The sequence below is a fragment of the Saimiri boliviensis genome, chromosome X (genome assembly GCF_048565385.1).
Source record: "Saimiri boliviensis isolate mSaiBol1 chromosome X, mSaiBol1.pri, whole genome shotgun sequence".
NCBI lineage: Eukaryota > Metazoa > Chordata > Mammalia > Primates > Cebidae > Saimiri > Saimiri boliviensis.
Genome location: NC_133470.1, coordinates 44,354,838 through 44,376,056, shown reverse-complemented (window position 1 = coordinate 44,376,056; position 21,219 = coordinate 44,354,838). Strand labels below are relative to the sequence as shown.

The window sequence follows — 21,219 nt, the reverse complement described above, 5'->3', positions numbered from 1 at the left end:
ATCTACCAACTTCACAGGCAAATAAAGTATAAATGTGTCAATCAGGGAAGCATAACTGTGAGTATTATGGAATAAGGGATGCATGCACAATTTATAGGAGTAGCTGGGGATGGTTTGGAAGGGGAAGTTAGAAGACTAGAGAAATCACTAAACCAGCCCTTTTCAGACATTGGCATGGGTGGGTAAGTCAGAGCTTTCAGGAAAATCTGGGAAGCCAGGCACATATAGCTGCTGACGTGGGACTGTAAAGAGAAGCCGATGGAGAAGTCCATGAGAAGCCTTTGCGAGCCTGCAGCCAAGCATCTGCTGGTAGACCTGGAGCTACTGTTGCTCAGCAGGACTGGAAGCTGGAAAGCAGGGGTGGATATAGAATGGAAGATAGGAAAAACTGGAACCTGCCGGGTACCTCTGCACCTGTCCTTCACTGTATCTAATCTCAAATACAGTAGTCTTTGAGATTAGATACAGTGACAATTTGAGCAATAGTTGCTCCTTCCCTTTGGCCTTCCAAAGCTCATGTAATTTCCACTTTTAGCCAACTCTCATTTCTCAGTATAAGAAATGAGACGACAGAGTAATCAACGGATTACCAAACGACGGAGTAATCCAGGCCATGGCCTGATATTTTTCTATGACAAAAAAAAAATGCTTTATGGTGAAGTCACACTACCTGAATTCAGAAAGTCCTCTGAATTTGCTCAATTGCTTTGTTTAGTTAAATTTACTTTCAAAATAGCATCCATCAAAGCCAACAACAACCTGTGTCACAAAATCAAGAACAAATTTTCCATCCTCATATGAACTGATGTGCAATTTGGACAGGTCCTCCATTAAAACACTCCTTGGAAACACTGTCTTCTATGAGCCCCTTGCTCACCTGGTATGTTTTAACCTGTCTGGCTGCTCATCTTCTATAGATATATCCTGCTCGACCCGAAGCACGAGCTTTGGTCTTAGGCCTGCTTTTCCTGTTACTACCTATGTTTTCTTTAGCTAGCTGGATAAGATGCCAGAAACAAGCTCTCAAATCCCACCTGTGTCCCAAGCACAGCGAGTTGTAGGGGGACCTATGCAGGCTCAGGAAGTGAGGTGTATCTAATACCCATTAAGAAATTCTCTCCATGCATAGTTCTAAGAGCTCTACACAACATGTATTAACTTGTTAATGGGTTGAACTGTGTACCTGCAAAAAAAGATGTGTGGAAATCCTAATCCCCAGAACTTCAGAATATAACTTTATTTGGAAATAGAATCTTTACAGAGGTAATGAAGTTAAAATGGGGCCATTAAGGTGAAGCCCAAAGCAATATAACTGGTGTCCTTATAAAAGGGGAAATTTGGAAACAGACACACAGAGGGAACATATGAAGAAACACAGGGAGAAAACGGCCATCTGACAGGAATCATGCATCTATAAGCCAAATAACACCCGAGGCTCTCAAAAGCTAGGAGAAAGGCATGGTACAGTTCCTTCCCTAGCACCTTCAGAGGCAGCATGGTCCTGCTGACACTGTGATTCGGATCGCTAGCCTCCAGAACTATGAGATAATTTCTGCTGTTTTAGGCTGCCCAATTTGTGGTACTTTGTTCTAGCAGCCCTAGGAAACAAATGTGCTTCTTAGTCAAATCTATTGATAGGTACTAGTGTAATTGCACTAGTACCTACAGATGAAAACCATCAGGACCAGAGAGGTTAACTAACCTTCCCAAGGTCACATAAACTAGTAGAGCCAGGATTGAAACCCTGGCAGATGGGTTCCTGAGCTTATCTACCTAACCACTCTGCAAACTATCTTTTAATACTTTGAACAGCATTGTTCCCAGTGACAAATAGGTTGAAAATGGGAGTGAATACATTTTTAAAATGCAAGTAGTTTAATACTACATTATTGTATATCCACCCCCATGAACTATCATGCAACCATTCAAAAGAAATATTGTTGAATACTAAAGCAAGCTACAGAGATGGTTGTATTTATGATCCCATTTTTGAAAATCAAAGAAGGAAACAATCCTTATATAACTTCTATCTGATTACAGGCATCGGAACATATGTATGTGTATATATAATAATGAGCAGAGATGAAAACATAAAAGTGTTCTCAGTAGTTGATTAGTATTGGTTATCTGTTAGGGAAGAACAGTGGGGGAAGAAATGCAATAAATAATGAATATATCAGTTAGCTTTTTCTGGGTTGGTATGCCACCCAAAACTTAGTGACTTAATTAATGTTTTAATCCATTATTCTGGTAGTTGTTTGGGATGGCTGGGATGGATGGCAGAACCTTCCTAATCTGGGCCAGTAGATTATTGAACTAGTACTGTGTAACGAGTTACCCTAAAATTTAGCAGCTTAGAACATTGATTATCTCGCAGTTTCTGTGGGTCACGAATTCAAGTGTGGCTCAAAAGATGCCTCTGGCTGAAGGTCTCTAGTGAGTCAAGCTATCTGGCTTACAGTCAAGCTATCTGGCTGTGGTCCTCATCTGAAGGCTAAACCTGGGGAGGATATGATTCCAGGTTCACTCATGTGAGCCTTTCCACAGGGCTATCCCATGATGTAGCAGCAGGTTTCCCCTATGATGAACCATCTGAGAAAGTAAGCAAGCACCCAAAATGGAAGCCAGTCTTTTTGTAACTAATCTTGGACATGAAATCCCATTCCCTCTGCCTCATTCTTTTTTTCACTAGAACCAAGTTGCTAATTCCAGTCTAAACTCAAGAGGAGGGCATTATATAAGAGCACAAATATCAAGAGGTGGGGATCATTCAGGGTTATGTCAGAGGCTGCCAACCAAAGTTGTGTTGACCAACACTGGATGCCTAGGATGGCTTCACACACTAGTACCTATCATAGATTTGACTAAGAAGCATATTTGATTCCTAGGGCTGCTATAACAAACTACCACAAATTAGACAGCCTAAAACAGCAGAAATTGTCTTATAGTTCTGGAGGCTAGAGATCTGAATCATGGTATCAGCAGGGCCATGCTCCCTCTGAAGGTGCTAGGGAGCCTCAGGTGTTATTTGGTTTATAGATGCATTATTCCTGTCAGATGGCTGTGACGTGGTGTTGGTGCAGGGAGCTTCAACTGGGATGGCTGGTCTTTGATCTTACTGCTCCATGTGATCTTACTGCTCCATGTGATCTCTCTCATTTTCCAACAGCACAGTTCAAGGCTTTTTCACACACAGGTTCAGGATTCCAAAGAGCTGCAAAAGTGGGCAAGCCTCATTGTGCAGGCACTTCTCAAGCCTCTGCTTGTATAATATTTGTTGATGTCTCATTGCCCAACAAATGGTCAAGCCCAGTTTCAGGGGTGAAGAAATAGATCCTACCTCTTGATGGGCAAAGTGGCAAAGTCACACTGAAAAGGGGCATACATTCTGATAGTAGGAGACAGTAGAGACTGTCCAGACTTCTAGTTTCTGCCTAGGATTCAGACATCTGGAAAGAACACTGCTCCCATCTTTATAACAAGAATAAAGCTGGGTAATCGGCAAAAACATTATTTTTCTTGAACACTTCAGAGAGCTAAGATTATAGAGCAAGCAACTAGCTTGAAAGCAGGAAGGAAGAAGATGAGGCCACCATATAAGCAGTAAGAATTCAACAAGAATTTTAAATGAACTGGTAAAGGTTGAGTATGGGAGACTCGTGAGAGCTGTAGACCTAAGGGTAGTTGGCCTCGACTTGCAGGCTCTTCTCCATAGGCATCCACTGAGTGCTCACAAGAAACACGGGGGCAAGGAAGAAGACTGGAGAAAGCCTACCTCCGTGAGGTAGGACTGCAAGGGGACTGCTGCTAATATAGAAATGGCACAAAGCCCCAGTGGGACCCTACTCACTTACAGAACAAAATCCTTAAGCCACTAGGAGAAGTTCAGCAACCTTGTTGCCCTCAGGATACAGGAAAATTTTAATTTCCCTCACTGTGACTAGAGTGAGGGAAATTGAAAAAAAAAACAACAAAAAAAAAAACTCCACCAATGGTAAAAGGGCAGGAAAGCATTCTGGGCCCAGATCATTAAAGGCCTTCTATCAGTGGAAGAGGGCAGGATCATTGAAAAAACATGAAACACCAGTGAGCCAAGATCGCACCACTGACTCCATCCTTGGCAATAAAGTGAGACTCAGTCTCAAAAAAAGAAAGAAGTGATCATACATAAAACCTATAAAGTTATTTTATAGAATATAAAAAACATGTAAATTTGCATAAATCTGTTAATAGATACACCATATAATTAAACATCAATAGCAACCTGGAAATATGGAGGCCTAGTTTTTGTGTTCAGTTGAAGCTGTGATGAGATGAAAATATATCGTTTTAACTGTGAGATATATGTCATATCCAGTTTTCAAAATGATTACAAAAATATTTATAAAAAGTATGCAAAATAAAAAATAATGCATGCCAGTACAAAATTAAATGAACATTAAAATGAATCATCTGGGCTTGGTGGCTCATGCTTGTAATGCCAGTACTTTGCAAGAGTGAGATGGGTGGCAAAGTAAAACAGGAAATAAAAAGACATTAACTACTAGAAACTCATAAGAAAAACAATATAACTTGGTAATACAACTGTGAAAGTAGAGACGTTCCTCTTTAAAGTTTTCTCATATTTTCCTGTAATCCTAGCACTTTGGGAGGCCGAGGTGGGCAGATCACTTGAGGTCAGGAGTTGGAGACCAGCCTGACCAACATGGTGAAACCCGGTCTCTTCTAAAAATAAAAAAAAATCAGCTGGGCGTGGTGGCGCATGCCTGTAATTCCAGCTACTCAGGAGGCTGGGGCAGGAGAATTGCCTTAACCCAGGAGGCGGAGGTTGTGGTGAGCCGAGATCGCGCCATTGCACTCCAGCCTGGGTAAGGAGCAAAACTCCGTCTCAAGAAAAAAAAAAAGACACTGCTGTCTTTAACCCAAATGTGGATAAGTAATTAAGGACTATAATCGCCACCTTACCCAGACAATGAGTAAACAAATGCTAATCTTGACTTTCGTGAACCACTTAAGTAACAACCAGAATGTCAAAAAGTCCCCTGGCCCTCGGAATGTCTGGAGCCCCTCACCCTATCTTCTCCCAGGAATCCACTGGAATGTCTGGAACCTCCTCACCCCCACCCCCGCCCATCACCCTCATTCCCAAGGTGATTTTTACTGGTTTAAAGGGTCTTGACACCCTCCTTTCGGGGCCGTGGGTTGGAGAGACAGGAGTCCTCCGTAGCCAGTGGCAATAAAGACCGTGCAATTTCAAAAAAAAAAAAAAAAAAAAGAAAAACCTCACCCTCAAGACCCAGGGATGCAGGACCTGACAAAAACTGAGGCTGGCCCAGGACAATCCCCGCCCCCAACTCACCAGGTCAGCCAGAACCGAGTAATAACAGTTTGTCTACTACTAACATAGAGGCAATAACATGGAGAGTGGCCCTCCCTGAGATGCTAGCACACAGGAAAGGCCTACAGGCCTAAAGGCAAGTGTGGTCTGGGAATAATAAAAATTCTCTGGGCAAACCAGTGCCTACCTCAAGCACAAGGTATCATTAGAGGAATTTTAAGTCTATGGCACAGCAAAGGTAACACTGGCAACAAAGAAGCACAAACTCAGCCTAACTCCTGATTAGATGGATTCAATCCTCCCATGCTAATGGCCTATCAAAAGGGCAACCATGGCTCTTTCCAGGAATAATTGCTATTTATCTCCGTTTCTACTATCCTACATACAACATCTGACATTCAGCCAAAAATCATTAGATGCAAAAGAGCAAGAGAAGACAACTCACCATTAAGAGACAAAGCAATCAACAGATCTAGACTGAGTTGACCTACTAGTTGGAACTATCAGACAGGGAGTTTAAAATAACTATGATTAATATGTTAGAGGGTACTATGGGCTGAACATTTGCATCCCCCCACAAATTCATATGTTAAAATCCTAATCCTCAATATGATGGTATTAGGAGGTAGAGCCTTTGGGAGGTAGCTAGGTAATGTGGGTGAAGACCTCATGAATGGGACTGGTGCCCTTATAAAAGGGATCCCAAAGAGCTCTCTATCTGTAGACATGGGAAAATACAACAAGTCAGCAGTTTGCAACCTTGAAGAGGGCCGTCACCAAGACCCAGCCATGCTGGATTCTGATCTCAGATTTTCAGGCTCCAGAACTGTGAGAAATAAATTTCCGTTGTTTACAAGCCACCAAATCTATGGTGCTTTGTCATAGCAGCCCAAACTAAGACAAAGGGTATAGGGGAAAACATGAACATGCATGAGAAGACGAGGAATTTCAGCAGAAATATGAAAACTATAAGAATCAAATGGAAATATTAGAAATAAAAATAAAATCTAACTGAGTTGAAGAATGCCTTCAATAGTTTCATCAGCAGACTTGACAGAGCCAGGGTAAGGGGAAAAAAAATCAGTGAACTTGAAGATACATCAATAGAAATTATTCTAACTGAAACACAAAGAGATATAAAGACTGAAAAAAGGACACATAGATAGGGATGAAGACATCTGTAGCATTTTTCTATCTAACACAGTATGTCTTCTGGTCACAAATTATTCACATTACCACCCATCATGCAAAATATGTTCACCCCTATTCCAGGACGTCCAAATTTCTCATCCAAAATTGTGCCGTCACGTTCCAATCCAGGATCTTAAGTCTTCTGTATCAGGTTCAGTTGTGGCTGAGGTTCCCTGGGTACAGTTTTCCAGTTTCTTGATCCAGACACCTGTGAGCTAAATGACAAGTTATATGCCCCCCAACACATACCCAATATATACAATGGTGGGATAAGTACAGGATAACTGTGTTAGACACTCCCATTCAAAAAGAGGAGGACCAAGAGGCACATATAAGTCACTGTTCCATAACCATTCTGAAATCCCACAGAGCAAATGTCAGTTCCCCTGGCTCCAGGGCAGATAATGTTTCTTGATTAGGGCACAGTTCTCACTGGGAATGGCTCCCAAGTCCTTTTAATATATTGTTCTTGGGTCTTCCCTCTGAGATGCCCTTCGTTTCCCATAAGAAATGGACCATGCTTGCAACTGAGTAACTTTCTCAGCTTGTATCCTATTCATAGAAGTTACGGAGGGGAATCCAGGGGCCACTTTTCATTTTGAACTGTTTTGGTCCCTGTAAGTCCAACCTGGAGGTAGTATTACTAGTAAATCTCTATTAAAAACTTTGTTTCCTATGAATCTGGTTTGGATCTAGTCCTTTCCCCAAATGCCACATCAGAAATTCTTTCAAAGATAGATCTCTCTCCACTTTGAGTAGTACGTCAGGCTTCTACGGGACAATGTCATGAAGATTTTTAGAAGCCCTTAAGTTTAGCTGAGATGGTCTCCTAAGCACCAACTTAACTATTTCATACATTGTAATATAGAGTCTTATAGACACAACTATGATTTGATCTTTACCCTGAGGCCATGTTTTACCTTGAGAATATTTTGATTGCTGGAGAGACTAGCGATGTGAAACTGTTATTTTCCAGCCCAGCAATCCTTGGCTTTTCTGTATGTCTTCTGAATTCTGCTTGCCAATAGATAAGTTATTTCTTTAGTTCATTTCTCTCTTTCTGAATCTTATCATATACAGCTAAAAGAAGCAAACTGATACTTCCCATATACTGCGACAAATCTCCTTAGCCAGATCCATAAGTTCATTTGGTCCATTCTCTGTCTTCCCACAGAGTATGATGACAGTTGCTTTTCTGTATTCTTCCCTTCTAAATAACATGGGTTGCCATCTATCCAAACTTTGTTAACAGATTTCCTCACTGTTTTTCCAGTTTCTACCTGCCACTCAGACCCAAAGCCAATGCCACATGTCACGTTTTGGTCCACTATGCCCCCTCCCCCAATCATATACTTTCAAATATTACTTAGCATTTTCTGTACAACAAACTACCCCCAAAACTTACATTGATTAAAACTATAATAATTTTATTTATCTCACAATTCTGTAAATTGGCTGGAATAACTGGTATGGCTCTTCTGGGCTAGGCTGGCTCAGCTGGGGCTAGAGGTCTGGGAAAACCTCACTCCTAATTCTGACAATTGGCAGGCTACTTGGTCTAAGGGGCCTCAGCAGGGCTGGCTCACCACTGCTGCATGTGATGGTTTTTCATCCCCCAGTACGGCAATTCGAGATTCCTCAGGTTTGCAAAGAGCAGCAAAAGAGGGTAAGCTTCAAGGCAGGCTTTGCACACTTCTCAAGCTTCTTATTGATTCTCTTTGCCAATGTTCATTGGCCAAAGAAAGTCACATGGCCAAGTTCAAAGTCAAGTAGTAGACAAAGAGATGCTACTTGGGATAGGAGGAATCTGTGGCTACTTTGCATTGTACCACAATGAAAGAAAACTGTCAGGGATACTATGTCATGGAAACCAGTATGAATGATAGGACTGTATTTGTGTGTTCATATAAAATTATATCTGCAGATGTGTGTATACATAAAACCAAAGTGACTTTTGAATTGTGGATTCACTTGATAGAAATATTCAATAAGAAACATATTTGATAGACATATTCAGTAAGAAACATTTGATGAACATATTCTAAATTTGAAAAAATTAATATTCCTCCTGTTATGTACTGTGTTCTGCCACAAACACCCTATAGAACTGACAGTAGGTCTACTCATCAGTTATATTATTTTGCTGCACTACCTTTCATTTTGTTATCACTTTAAATTGCTTAACACAGTAAACATGACCATCATTTACGTAATTTGCACTCTCCTTCCTATGAAGAATTTGGTAACAATTTGACTTATAATACTTTCTATAGGAAGGCTTTTCCTACCACACCAAACTGACAACGTTTTTCCCAATGACTTCTACTATATTTCATGAGGCTGTGCAAATACAGAAATTCTCCTTCAGTGCATTCTTAAGAGTGTTTCTTCTGGATAATTTTTTTCCATCTCAAGTGAGATAGCCTGTTGCTTTTTTTTATACAACATATTCATATAGGATCTGTCTTGGATGAATTTTATGATATATAGTTAGACCTGACTTTTGTGATAAGGCTCTCATTTTCAAGAAACAGGGTTACTTTCATGTATGAATATTACGATGCATACTGAGAACTGATTTCTGGGTGAAGCCCTTTCCACAGTCACTGCATTTATAGGGTTTATCTCCAGTATGAATTGTTTGATGTTTATTGAAATTTGACCTATCAGTGAAGGCTTTCCCACATTCTGCACATATATATGGTTTCTCCCCTGTGTGAATTCGTTGATGTACTTTGAGATGTGGTTTCTTGGAGAAGGATTTCTCACAGTCAGGACATTTATAAGGCTTCTCTGTAGTATGAATTCTCTGATGTGTAATCAACTCCGACTTCTGGATGAAGGCCCTCCCACAATCAGCACAAACATAGGGTTTCTCTCCAGTATGAATGGTCTGGTGTTTATTGAAATTTGACCTGTCAGTGAAAGCCTTCCCACATTCAGCACATATATAAGACTTTTCTCCAGTATGAGACTTCTGATGAGTATTGAGATTTGACCTGTTGGTGAAAGCCTTCCCACATTCAGTGCATATATAGGGTTTCTCACCGGTGTGAATTCGCTTATGCATCTGGAGTTGTGACTTAGAAGGGAAAGATTTCCCACAGTCACTGCATTCATACGGCTTCTCTCCAGTATGAATTCTTTGATGTGCAATCAAGTGTGCCTTCTGGATGAAGGCCTGCCCACACTGAGTACAGATATAAGACCTCTCTCCTGTATGGATTCTCTGATGCATCCTGAGTGTTGATTTTTGGGTAAAGGCTTTCCCACACTCACTGCATTTGTGATGTCTCTCTCCAGTATGAATTTTCTGATGTATATTGAGGGCTGAGTTCAGGGAGAACCCTTTACCACATTCACTGCATTCAAAGAGTTTTTCTCCAGTATGAGTTGTCTGATGCCTGAGTAGAGATGATACCTGGAAAAATGATTTCCCACATTCATTGCATTTAAAGGGTTTCTCTCTAGTATGAGTTTTCTCATGCACAATTAATTCTGAATTCTGGATGAAGGCCTTCCCACATTTAGTACATATGTAGAGTTTTTCATCTCTATGAACTCTCAGATATATACTGAGTAGTGGCTTCTGTGTAAAAACATTTACACATTTGCCAAGCTCATGAGGTTTTTCCACAGTATGAATTCTCTGAGGAGCAAAGAAGTGTGACCTCTGGGTGAAGATCTTCCCAAATTCAGTACATGTGTTTGCTTTCTCTCCAACGGGAAATTTCACATTTTGACTGAGTGAATGTTTGAGGCTGAGGACTTTTCCACATTGATTACGTTCACAGAACTTCACGCCTGCATGTGTACTTTCGTGGTGATTATAAGAAGAGCTCTGGGTGAAAACCTGACCATGCCCAATAGTTTTATCCTGGTTCTTTGCTGCATTGCTTTTATTATGAATATGTAAGTCTAAATTATGCTTAAAACTCTTCCCAAATGAATCACGTTTATGGGGTCTTTTCTGTGAAACAATGAGATTTGGGCTTGAATGGACAAATTTTCCAATGTCTTTATATTCATAATCCCACTCTGTATTCAATATTTTCTTACTGAGGAAAGTAGTGTGACTCAGAAGTTTGTTTTGTTTTTCCTGACATCTCTTTATCTGTTCAGCATCTTGCCACAATTCTTCTAAAATAGAATACAATGAATCATCTCGTGTATCTTCACCCTGCGTTTCACTATGAAATGTAGATTTTCCAGAAATTCTTTTCTGGGAAGGCTTAATTCCAAATTTCCCATCTAAAAAGAGAAAGAAAAAGTAAAATTGATACAAACAACAGACTGCAAGAGATTAAAAGTTACATATAAGCTAATACAAACTGAACACAGTATTACTGAACAGTTTGTATTTATTGAAATCAGTAAATCTAATAAGACAATGATGACAAGAAATACATATATAGCACTTTTATGTGCCAAACTCTTACATGACACTTACAATATTCCAGGCACTGTTCTAAGAAATATATGCCATCACACGAAGCTTGACAACAAGGATACAGTCTGAGAGAGCTGTTATTAGGCAATTTCATTCTTGTGCAAACATCATAAAGTGTACAGTACTTATACAAACCCAGATGGTATAACCTACTACACATCTAGGCTACATAGTATAGCCTAGATGTACAGTAGGTACAGGGTTTCTCTCCTGTGTGAATTTGCTTATGCATCTGGAGTTCTGACTTAGAAGGGAAAGATTTCCCACAGTCACTGCATTCATAAGGCGTCTCTCCAGTATGAATTCTTTGATGTGCAATCTACTGTGCCTTCTGGATGAAGCTCCTAGGTTACAAATCAATACAGTATATGACCATATTGAATCCTGTAGGCAACTATAATACAATAGTAAGTATTTGTGTATTTAAACATATCTAAACATAGAAAAGGGAATGCATTGCACTACAACCCAGCAATGGCCATGATGTAACTTGGTGATAGACATTTTCCAATTTCATTATAATCTTAAGGCACTCGATGTCATTATGTGGTACATGACTGTACATATGAACTCATTTAATCCTTTCAGAGGTCCTATGAGGTATCTACTATTACTATCTACCTTTCGTAGATAAGAAAAGTGAAGGTCATGACAGTTACATAATTTGCCATAAAACACGGTTATTAAGTGTTGGATCTGGTGTTCAATATAAGCAGTCTAGTTCTATTTTGGTAGGAAGCTTGGCTATTAGGTAGGGTAGACAGAAGATTGACAATACAAGAGTTTTCAGGGGAAAGATCTAGGAGAGCCTTGGCTTGGAATTTAAGTCTTCATTAGCTTTCAATTCTAAATCCTCACTAATCTTGCTTGCCAGCAAAAATACAAAATATATGTGATAAAAATAATTTATTCATGTCTATGAAAATATTGTAGTCATAGCCATCCTAACCTACACAAACAGTAAATAGATGTCTATACTCCAGCTCTCCATCCAGGTGTAATTAATTGTTTTCTTGGACTTGCGTTATATATATCTAACAAAAAATAGCAGAGAAGACAAGTCATCTGTGGTAGAGACTGAAAGCTATCCACTAGAATCAGTTTCCCTGTTCTTTTGCATTTAACAGAGTAGCATCTGGGCATATGGATGTCCAGCCATAGAGCATTTCTCAGCATCCTTTGAAATTGGTGTGGCCATGTGACAGTGTTCTCAAAAAAAGACTGTGAGAGAAAACGATGCTGCCACTTTCAAACAGGAGCACTGAGACCATCGGCATGTTTTCTCCATATTCGCTTCTACCTTCTTGCTTACTAAAACCTGGAGTTGGCAGAAACACAGATTCAAGCATGCAGATGCCACAAAAAATCTGAGATGGTGGAGTAATGTGTGTTGGAAGGAGCTTGGATTCCTGAACAATCATGAGCAATGAGGTTTCCCATAAAAGGGAAATGCAATTATTTACTATTTTAGTCACTGTATTGTCAATCTATTGCTAGAAATTAGCATTAGCATAATTCATACATTATTCTTGCCCAGAGTGGGAATTATGGATGTTTCTACTCCTAGTACAGTGCACGAGATGTATTAGATTATTGATAAATAATTTTAACCTGAGAAAATTATACCACTGACTTTTTCAGTAAGAGATTTTAGATACTGAGAATGCTCTGAGTCATCAAATTCACTTGTCCCCTTTTAGTTGATTTGATACTGTACTTCAGACACATGTTCCATCCCAAATCTCATCCTGCTATTCTTAGGTTGCATTTTCATTCTCACACATCTGGCTTTAATTTATTCTGGACATATTAAGGACTGGATCCCTAGGCATGGTTTGAGAAGTGGTTCTGCTTTTCACTTTATTTAAATTATAAATCCCTTGCTGTACCAGACAATTATTTATTACATCACTAGTACCAATGTTCGTTGTAAAAAATTTGCTCCTGCAATAAAAAGCTTCTTTACACCTCTCTTGAACCCCAGATTCTATGAACAGTACATAAACGAAGAGTCATCAGTCTAGAAAAAAGAGCTGCTCACGCAAGGTTACATTCTACTTGTCACACATAAAGATGCCTCAAAAAAGAGTCCAGTTTATTTTCAAATCAAAGGACATGCCCTCTTTCCCCATTAAACCTGCTTAGCATTTTCTTTTATGCCATTAAAAAAGGTATATGTGCTTCAGAAAGCAGTTTAAGAATTTCTTACTTAGAAAATTAATCTAATCATATTGCTAGTAAGATTTTTTTTCTTCTGAATGTCAAAAGCAGGCACTCTCTATGCTATTCATTTTGCTAATCACTGTAATAGACTTCTAATTATAACAGAAACGATGCATAAGAGGGTAAACTTTTAAATATTTGGTGCCATTGTGTTTACTTTCCAATAACAATCTGTGTTGAATTCCACTCAGTAGAATTTTTAAATCCTTCTGAAACACAGCAAAATTCTATTCTTATCCCCCACAAATTCAATTAGTTAATATCAGTAAGTATTTTCTTCATGCTTAGCATTTGAATAATGAAAATAAGACACAAGGTCTTATTTCAAAATTTAATGGTGGCAAAAGCATCTGGGACATGGGGAAACAGAAATGGGGAAGAGTTATAAATAATGGAGTAATAGGCTGGGTGCAGTGGCTCAGGCCTGTAATCCCAGCACTTTGGGAGTCCGAGGTGGGCAGATCATGAGGTCAGGAGATTGAGACCATCCTGGCCAACATGGTGAAACACTGTCTCTACTAAAAATACAAAAATTAGCTGGGTGTAGTGGTGCATGCCTGTAATCCCTGCTACTAGGGGGGCTGAGGCACGAGAATTGCTTGGACCAAGGAAGCAGAGGTTGCAGTGAGCCAGGATTGTGCCACTACACTCCAGCCTGGCGACAGAGCAAGACTCTGTCTTTGAAAAAAATGGAGTCATAAATCTGAAGTAAGTAAGGACCATTTCATGGAATAGATGGAAGCCTGAACACAAAAGGAAAATGTATATTACCTGGACAGGCAGAGCACAAAATAAAAAGCCCAGATACACAGACACGTTTCACTTATGGCAGGCATTAAAAACAAAGCAAACAATTTGACATAAGTATAGATAAAGAAACTGTACAGATAAAATTTTAAACTGGAAATAATGGTAACCTTACAGATGGCACTGAGGGAAAAGTTATTGGTGATGTGTTATATAACGTGGAATAACTATAAGTTTACTTCATGAGGCTAATGTCAAAGATAAATGCAATGTCTTAGGTAATGATATCTATCAGTACCATTTCAAAGATTAACTCGGAACAAGAATGGAATCTGTAGCTTCCATTAGGAACAGAATAATCTAAGCATAAAAAATACAGACCTGTTTTGGAGTGGTGTTACTGGAATTAAGATGAGAGGCTAAGTAGTATTCTTAAAAAAGAAAAAATAGGAATTGCAGAGTAATTAGTAAGAGAAAACAGCTAAGAGGGAAGAAACAAGAAACAGCAGAATCCGAGAAAATTTGGAATGTGAGGATTCCTGATTTGGGTAATGATGATGCCAATTCCTCCCATACTGAGGATGAATAAAGTAGAATATTCAGTGGGAATTGTATATTATGCAGGTAAATAAGTACTAGAGCACAATTATAATATGGCACCTAGTGGTGTCAACATGGAAGTCATCAGAATACAAATAAAAACCTTAAGCATTCCAAATGGAAGACACCTTTGAGTTAATTATTATTGGAACAGATATCCTGAAGACAGTAAATGGTACCCCTAGCTAGTGCATCTTAGTGGGAAAAAAGCCTCTAAGAAAAGTAAATGAGACAATTAGGTACAAATAAAGAAGGAAGAGAAAAAATTGTATGGTTAGAAAAGATAAAATAGAAACAAGCAATTCACAGAGGGGAAACCCAAATGGATAGCGGATACTTGAAAGGGGGGGAAAATAATACAATACCACTTTATATCCATTATATTGGCCACAAGATAAGAAATCTGTACAGTGATGGGTGTTGGCACAGATGTGGTAGATTGCACATATATTCCAATGATCAAGCAATATCAATTCTACGTAAACATCCCTGAGGAATAATCTGACAGGCTCATAAGGTGATATTTATAAGAAATTATTTTTTATTGAGGTATAATTTATATATAGTAAAGTGTAAATATTAACTGTAAAGCTCAATAAATGTATGCAAAACTATATAGTATAGGCCAGGCACGGTGGCTCAAGCCTGTAATCCCAGCACTTTGGGAGGCCGAGATGGGTGGATCACGAGGTCAAGAGATCGAGACCATCCCGGTCAACATGGTGAAACCCCGTCTCTACTAAAAATACAAAACATTAGCTGGGCATGGTGGCGCTTGCCTGTAATCCCAGCTACTCAGGAGGCTGAGGCAGGAGAATTGCCTGAACCCAGGAGGCGGAGGTTGCGGTGAGCCGAAATCGCGCCATTGCACTCCAGCCTGGGTAACAAGAGTGAAACTCTGCCTCAAAAATACCAAAAAACAAAAAACAAAACAAACAAACAAACAAAAACTATATAGTATAGATCTTAGCTGTAAAGCTGAACTCCAGTACTCATATGTATACACCTATGTAACCAAAACTCAGATGAAAGTAGAAAACACTTTAATTATCCCAGAAAGTTCCCTGGTGACCCTTTTTCATCAATAATTGATTCTCAGAGGTAACCATCATTTTGACCGTAGATTGCCAATCACTTATCATCAATATTATCACAATCACAGATTAGTTTTGCTTGTCCTTGCTTGAACTTTATATAAATTGAATCATGTAGCATTTGCATGTCTGGTTTCTTTTGTTCAATCAATTTTTTGAGGTTTACCCAAGTTCTTGTAACAGTAGTTTATTCTTTTCATTGCTGCGTAGTATCACACGGTAAGAATATAGCATAACACTCATGTATTCTCCTACTAATGGACATTTGAGTGGTTTCAAATTTTTGGCAATTACACTAAAGCTGGTATGAGCATTCTTGTACATTTCTTTTAGTGAATATATGTAATCGTTTCTCTTAAATATATGCTGAGGAGTGGCACTACTGGGCCACAGAATTGGTGTACATTTAGTGTCAGTAAGTACTGCCTACTGACAGAGAAAAAATTGCCTATCTTCCAAAGTGGTTGAAAGAATTGAAAAAATGCCTATCTTCCAAAGTGGTTGAAAGAATTTACACTTCTACCATCAATGAATGTCAATTCCAGTTGCTCTAAGTATTCATCAACATTTAATAATTGTCAGTCTTAAAGTTTAGCCCTTTTTTGTATGTATGTGTGTGGGGGGCTGCCACAATGTGGTTTTAATTTACATTTCTCTGATGAATAGTGATTTTTAGCTCCTTTTCATATATTTAATGCCCATTTGAATATCTCTTGTTTGAAGTGCCTGTGTCTTTTACCCATTTTTTTCTCTATTGATTTGTGAGAGTTCTTTATATATTCTGAATATAAAGTCATTTGTCAAATATATGTATTGCAAATATCTTCTCCCAGCGTATGGATTCCCTATTCACTTTCTTAATGATATCTTTTGAAGAAGAGCAATTTTTTATTCTAATATAGTTCAGTTTACTATCAAATGAGATATGAAGTGTTCTCTCTTTCTTTCCTCCAAAAGAACATGAATAATATTGGTATTATTTCTTCTCTAGATGACCAGAGTTCACCAGTGAAGCCATGTGGGTTGGGAGCTTTGTTTGTGGATAGTTCAATTTCTTTAATAGATAAAAATGCTACTAAGATTTTGATCTTTTTTCTTGTGACATTTCTTATAATTTCTGTTTTTCTATGACTGTCCATTTCATTTCGGTTATCAAATTTTGGGGGATAAAGTTGGTTATAATATCTTCTTAATATCCTTTTAAGGCTTGTAAGATTTGTAATGATGTTTCTTTTCTCATTCATGGCATTGATAATCTGTGTTTTCTCTTTCTTCTCCCTGACTGATCTTGCTAAATTTATCAACTGTATTAATCTTTGAAAGAAGCAAATTTTGGCTTTGCTATTTTTCACTATTGTATGTCCTGACATGCAAACTTAGAGAGACAATTTTTAATCTTTTTAATTTTCTGGTATATATATATATATATATATAAACTTTCATCATAGTGCTTCAGTTTCATCTCACAAGTTCTTTTTTTTGAGCTGGAGTCTCACTCTGTTGCCCAGGCTGGAGTGCAGTGGTGCCATCTTGGCTCACTGCAACCTCTGCCTCCCGGATTCAAGTGATTCCCCTGCCTCAGCCTTCTGAATAGCTGGGATTACAGGTACCTGCCACCATGCCCAACTGATTTTTATATTTTTAGTAGAGATGGAGTTCCCCATGCTGCCCAGGCTGGTCTTGAACTCCTGACCTCAGGTGATCTGCTCACCTCAGCCTCCCCAAAGTGCTGAGATTACAGGCACGAGCCACTGCACCTGGCTCCACAAGTTCTGATGTGTCTTATTTTCACTATCATTTTACTCAACTCAATATATTTTCATTATGATATCTTTTTTGACTTACAGGATATTTGGATGTGTGTTGCAAGCTTAGTTTGACATCTAAAAATCAATAAAATTCACCATATCAGTAGAACAAAACACATATTTCAATAAATACATAAAGGGCATTTGGCATTTAGAAAATTCAACATCAATTCATGTTTAAGACTCTCATTAAACTAGCAATAGAAAGAAATTGCCACAAATTAATAAAGAGCATCTAAGAAGAATCACAGCTAATACACCTAATGGTGAAAGATGGGAAGTTTTTGCCTTCAGATTGGGAGCAAGATAAAATAAAAACAAAGATCATATAGACTAAAAAAGAAATGACAGAAAGATATGATAATGTAAGCAGATAGTTTTACAGTATTTATTCACAAAAAGACCCGCTAGAATTAACAAGAAAAATTTAGCAAAGTCTCGGAATACAAGGTCAATGTACAAGGATCAATGGTAAGAGATCCACTTCCAGTATGAAGAAGTAAGCTTCTAAAAAAGACTCTTCTACAGATAGTAAATATAATCTCTAGAAATACAAACAAAACAAAAGTAACCTAAAAAATCAAACAAAAGCAGGCATTGTTTGGAAGGGAGTCAAAAGTTAGAGGAATTGACTAGCATGTAGTGAGTTCCCTCTTTTCTCGGGTTTCTGTTGAGAGTAGCTGCACTCTTAGCAGCAATGTGGAACAGCTAAAATTCCAATTAAAGCTTGTCATCCTTTTGCGAGAGGAATTAGGGGAAGAAGGCCTGGGTACCCAGGGCCACTAGAGATTAAGGGGTCAACTCAAAAAGAAAGAATAAAAAAAAAGCAAATTCCCAATTCTCTGTATAAAATCTGCCTAAGTCTCTGGTTGACCCCTCAACCTTGCATGGCTGGAGAAAACTGAAAGCAGGGCTGAACTGTGACCTGAGTTGCCACTTGCCTTAGGTGACACAGCATTTCCATTGTCAATCTAACCTAGTTAATTGCCTGCTGTGATAAGGACACTGACATTCTTCAGAACAATATAACAGAATACCATGTTACCATAACACTCTGCAGTAGTTTTTAAAATACGTTTTCCAGCGTTAACAATTTTTTATCTGCTTAGCAGATTATTTCAATGTAAACAATTCTATAATACTAGAACTTGAATTAATTTTTGTATAGGGATGTGAGGTATGGGGTCAAAGTATGATTTTCCCCCTAATAACAACATCCATTTGTTTCAGCACGATTGGAAAAGATTTCTCCCTTCAAATTATATTGGCAACTTTGTCAAAAATCAGTTGCCTGTATATTAATGGGCCTATTTTTAGTCTCTCCTTTCTGTTCCATTTATACATTAGTCTGTCTTTACACCAATACCATACTGTCCAGATTGCTGTAACTTTATAGTAAATCTTAACATTTGGTAGTGTCAATCCTCCATACTTTCTCTTTTTCCTCAAGACTGTGTTTGTCATTCTAGGTCTTTTGCATACCCATATAAATTTTAAAATCTCTTTGTCATTTTTAACCCACCCAAATTACAAATAATTGAATGAACAAGTAGAAGACAAATCAGTAACACATTATTAAAAGACTTTAACAACATGGAACCAACTTGAGTTATAGATTATAGAACACTGCACCCATCAACAGCTGAATATACATTCTTTGCAGGGATGCACAAAACATTCCCCTAGATAGACCAGATGCTGAAATCATAAAGGGTATGCTCTGAGACCACAACAGGATTAAATTGGAGAACATAGAGGAAACAGACAAAATACCTTGAACAGTACAACTTACTATATCTGGCAAAACATGAAACAAAAAGTCTGAATAGCCCTATGTCTGTTTTAAAAATTGGGCTTGCCATTAAAACCTTCCTGTCAAGAAAACTCCAGGTCCAAATGGCTTTCTTGGTTAATTCCATGAAAAATTAAAAGAAATAACAATCTCATACAAAGTATTTCAGAAAATAGAGAAGGGAACACTTCATAACTCATTTTAGTAGCCAGTATAACCGTAATATCAAAACATGACAAAGAAATTGAAAGAGAAGAAATCCATAAACCAAATCACTCGTGAAAAATGCAAACTTTTAAGCCAAATATCAGTAAGTAGAATCCAAAAATATATAATAAAGCTAATGCATCGTGATCGACTAGTACTTATCTCAGAAATGCAAGGTTAATTCAACACTTAAAAATTAATGAATTCACCATAGTAACAGAACAAAAATGCTCATATAATATCACTCTAAGAGATGCAGAAAAAGCATCTGACAAAATTCAACACTCAATCATGATTTAAAAAACAACAACTCTGAAACAAGCTAGGATTAGAAAGGAACGTACACAACCTGTTAAAGGGTAGGTACAGAAAACCTACAGCTAGTATTTAACTTAATGGTGAAAGATTAAATTTTTTACCCACAATTTCAGAACCAAGGCAAACATGCCCACACTCACCCCTTCCATTCAACATCGAACTGAAATCTATGTTGAAAACAATACAATTCCGCTAAATGAAATTAAAGATCTAAATAATTGCAGAAATATACCACGTTCATGGGTTAGAAGGCTCAATATTGTTAAGATGTCAATTTTCCTAAAATTGATCTACAGAGTCAACTGAACTCCAAACAAAATCCTAGTAGGCTTTTTTTGTAAAAATTACAAACTGACTATAAAATGTATATAAAAATGCAAATGACCTAGAAGAGCAAAGTAATTTTTAAAAAGCAAAGTTGAAGGACTTATACTATCTGATTGAAGATTTACTGTAAAAACTATGGTGATAAAGATAGTATGAGTTTGCTAAAAAGATAATGTATTAACTATATTTTCTTATTTTTTGTGTCCTTGATATTCTGGCATCTGGGGCTTAACTGATCCTGGAGAGACTGCCCCTCTCAGGGATAGCTAATTTTACAGATTAGGAAATAACTTGACCTTGAAGATGCCTGTCATATGCAAACCAGCCAACACATAGCCCAAACCCACAACTACATCTTTTATTGAGCTCTCACAGGTTGAGCCACTATCCTCCTGCTCTAATCACCCCAGGGACAGGTACCAGGCAACTAGGGACAGTCCCTATACCCTAGAGCCCAGTGGAATTATTCAAACTAGTCAATTTTAAATCTGCCTAGCGTGTTGACCCTGCCTGGTTTATTCCTTCCCACAAAACCTAACTGACATTGGTGCTTCCACATGTGTGGTATGTGTGGCTCTGCATGGTGTGGTATGCCCTTGCCTCTTAGGAACTGTAAAAAACTATCTTTCCAATAGCAGTTGTCTGCTGATCTGTTGGCTTCATCATATCTAAATAATAATAAAACCTATATTTTAAAGCAGACAGACAAATAGACTAATTGAACAGAAAAGAGAGACCTGATTACAGGCTCATACACATAAAGTCAACTGATTTTGATAAACATACCAAGGAAATTCAACAGGAAAAAGAAAGCCTTTTCAACAAATGTTTCTGGAACAATTAGACATCAGTATTGAAAAATGAATCACAGACCTAACTGAAAAAGTTAAAATGATAAATCTTATAGAAGAAAGTATGAGAAAATCTTTGTGCCTTGTGATAGGCAAAGATGTCTTAAACAGATCACAAAAGGTACTAACAGTAGATGATAAATTGGACTTCATCGAAATTTAAATGTTTGCTCTTTGATGGGCACCAACAAGAAAATGAAATTTCAAGCCACAGATTGGAACAAAATATTAGCAATACATATTTCTGGCAAGGGAATTGTATCCAGTAAATAT

The 21,219-nt window shown here is 38.1% G+C and overlaps 1 protein-coding gene across 6 annotated transcripts in view; it reads right to left on the bottom strand.

Moving 5' to 3' along the window:
- Positions 1–362: 362 nt before the first annotated feature.
- The window catches only part of ZNF81 (zinc finger protein 81), a 74,084-nt gene continuing 53,227 nt past the window's right edge, over positions 363–21,219 (bottom strand). For all 6 annotated transcript variants that reach the window (XM_010350170.2, XM_074392068.1, XM_074392071.1 and 3 more), the window contains one exon: positions 363–10,780. In XM_010350170.2, the coding sequence (XP_010348472.1) occupies positions 9,072–10,780 (1,709 nt within the window). In that variant the 3' untranslated portion in view covers positions 363–9,071. The remainder of the gene's footprint in view (positions 10,781–21,219) is intronic.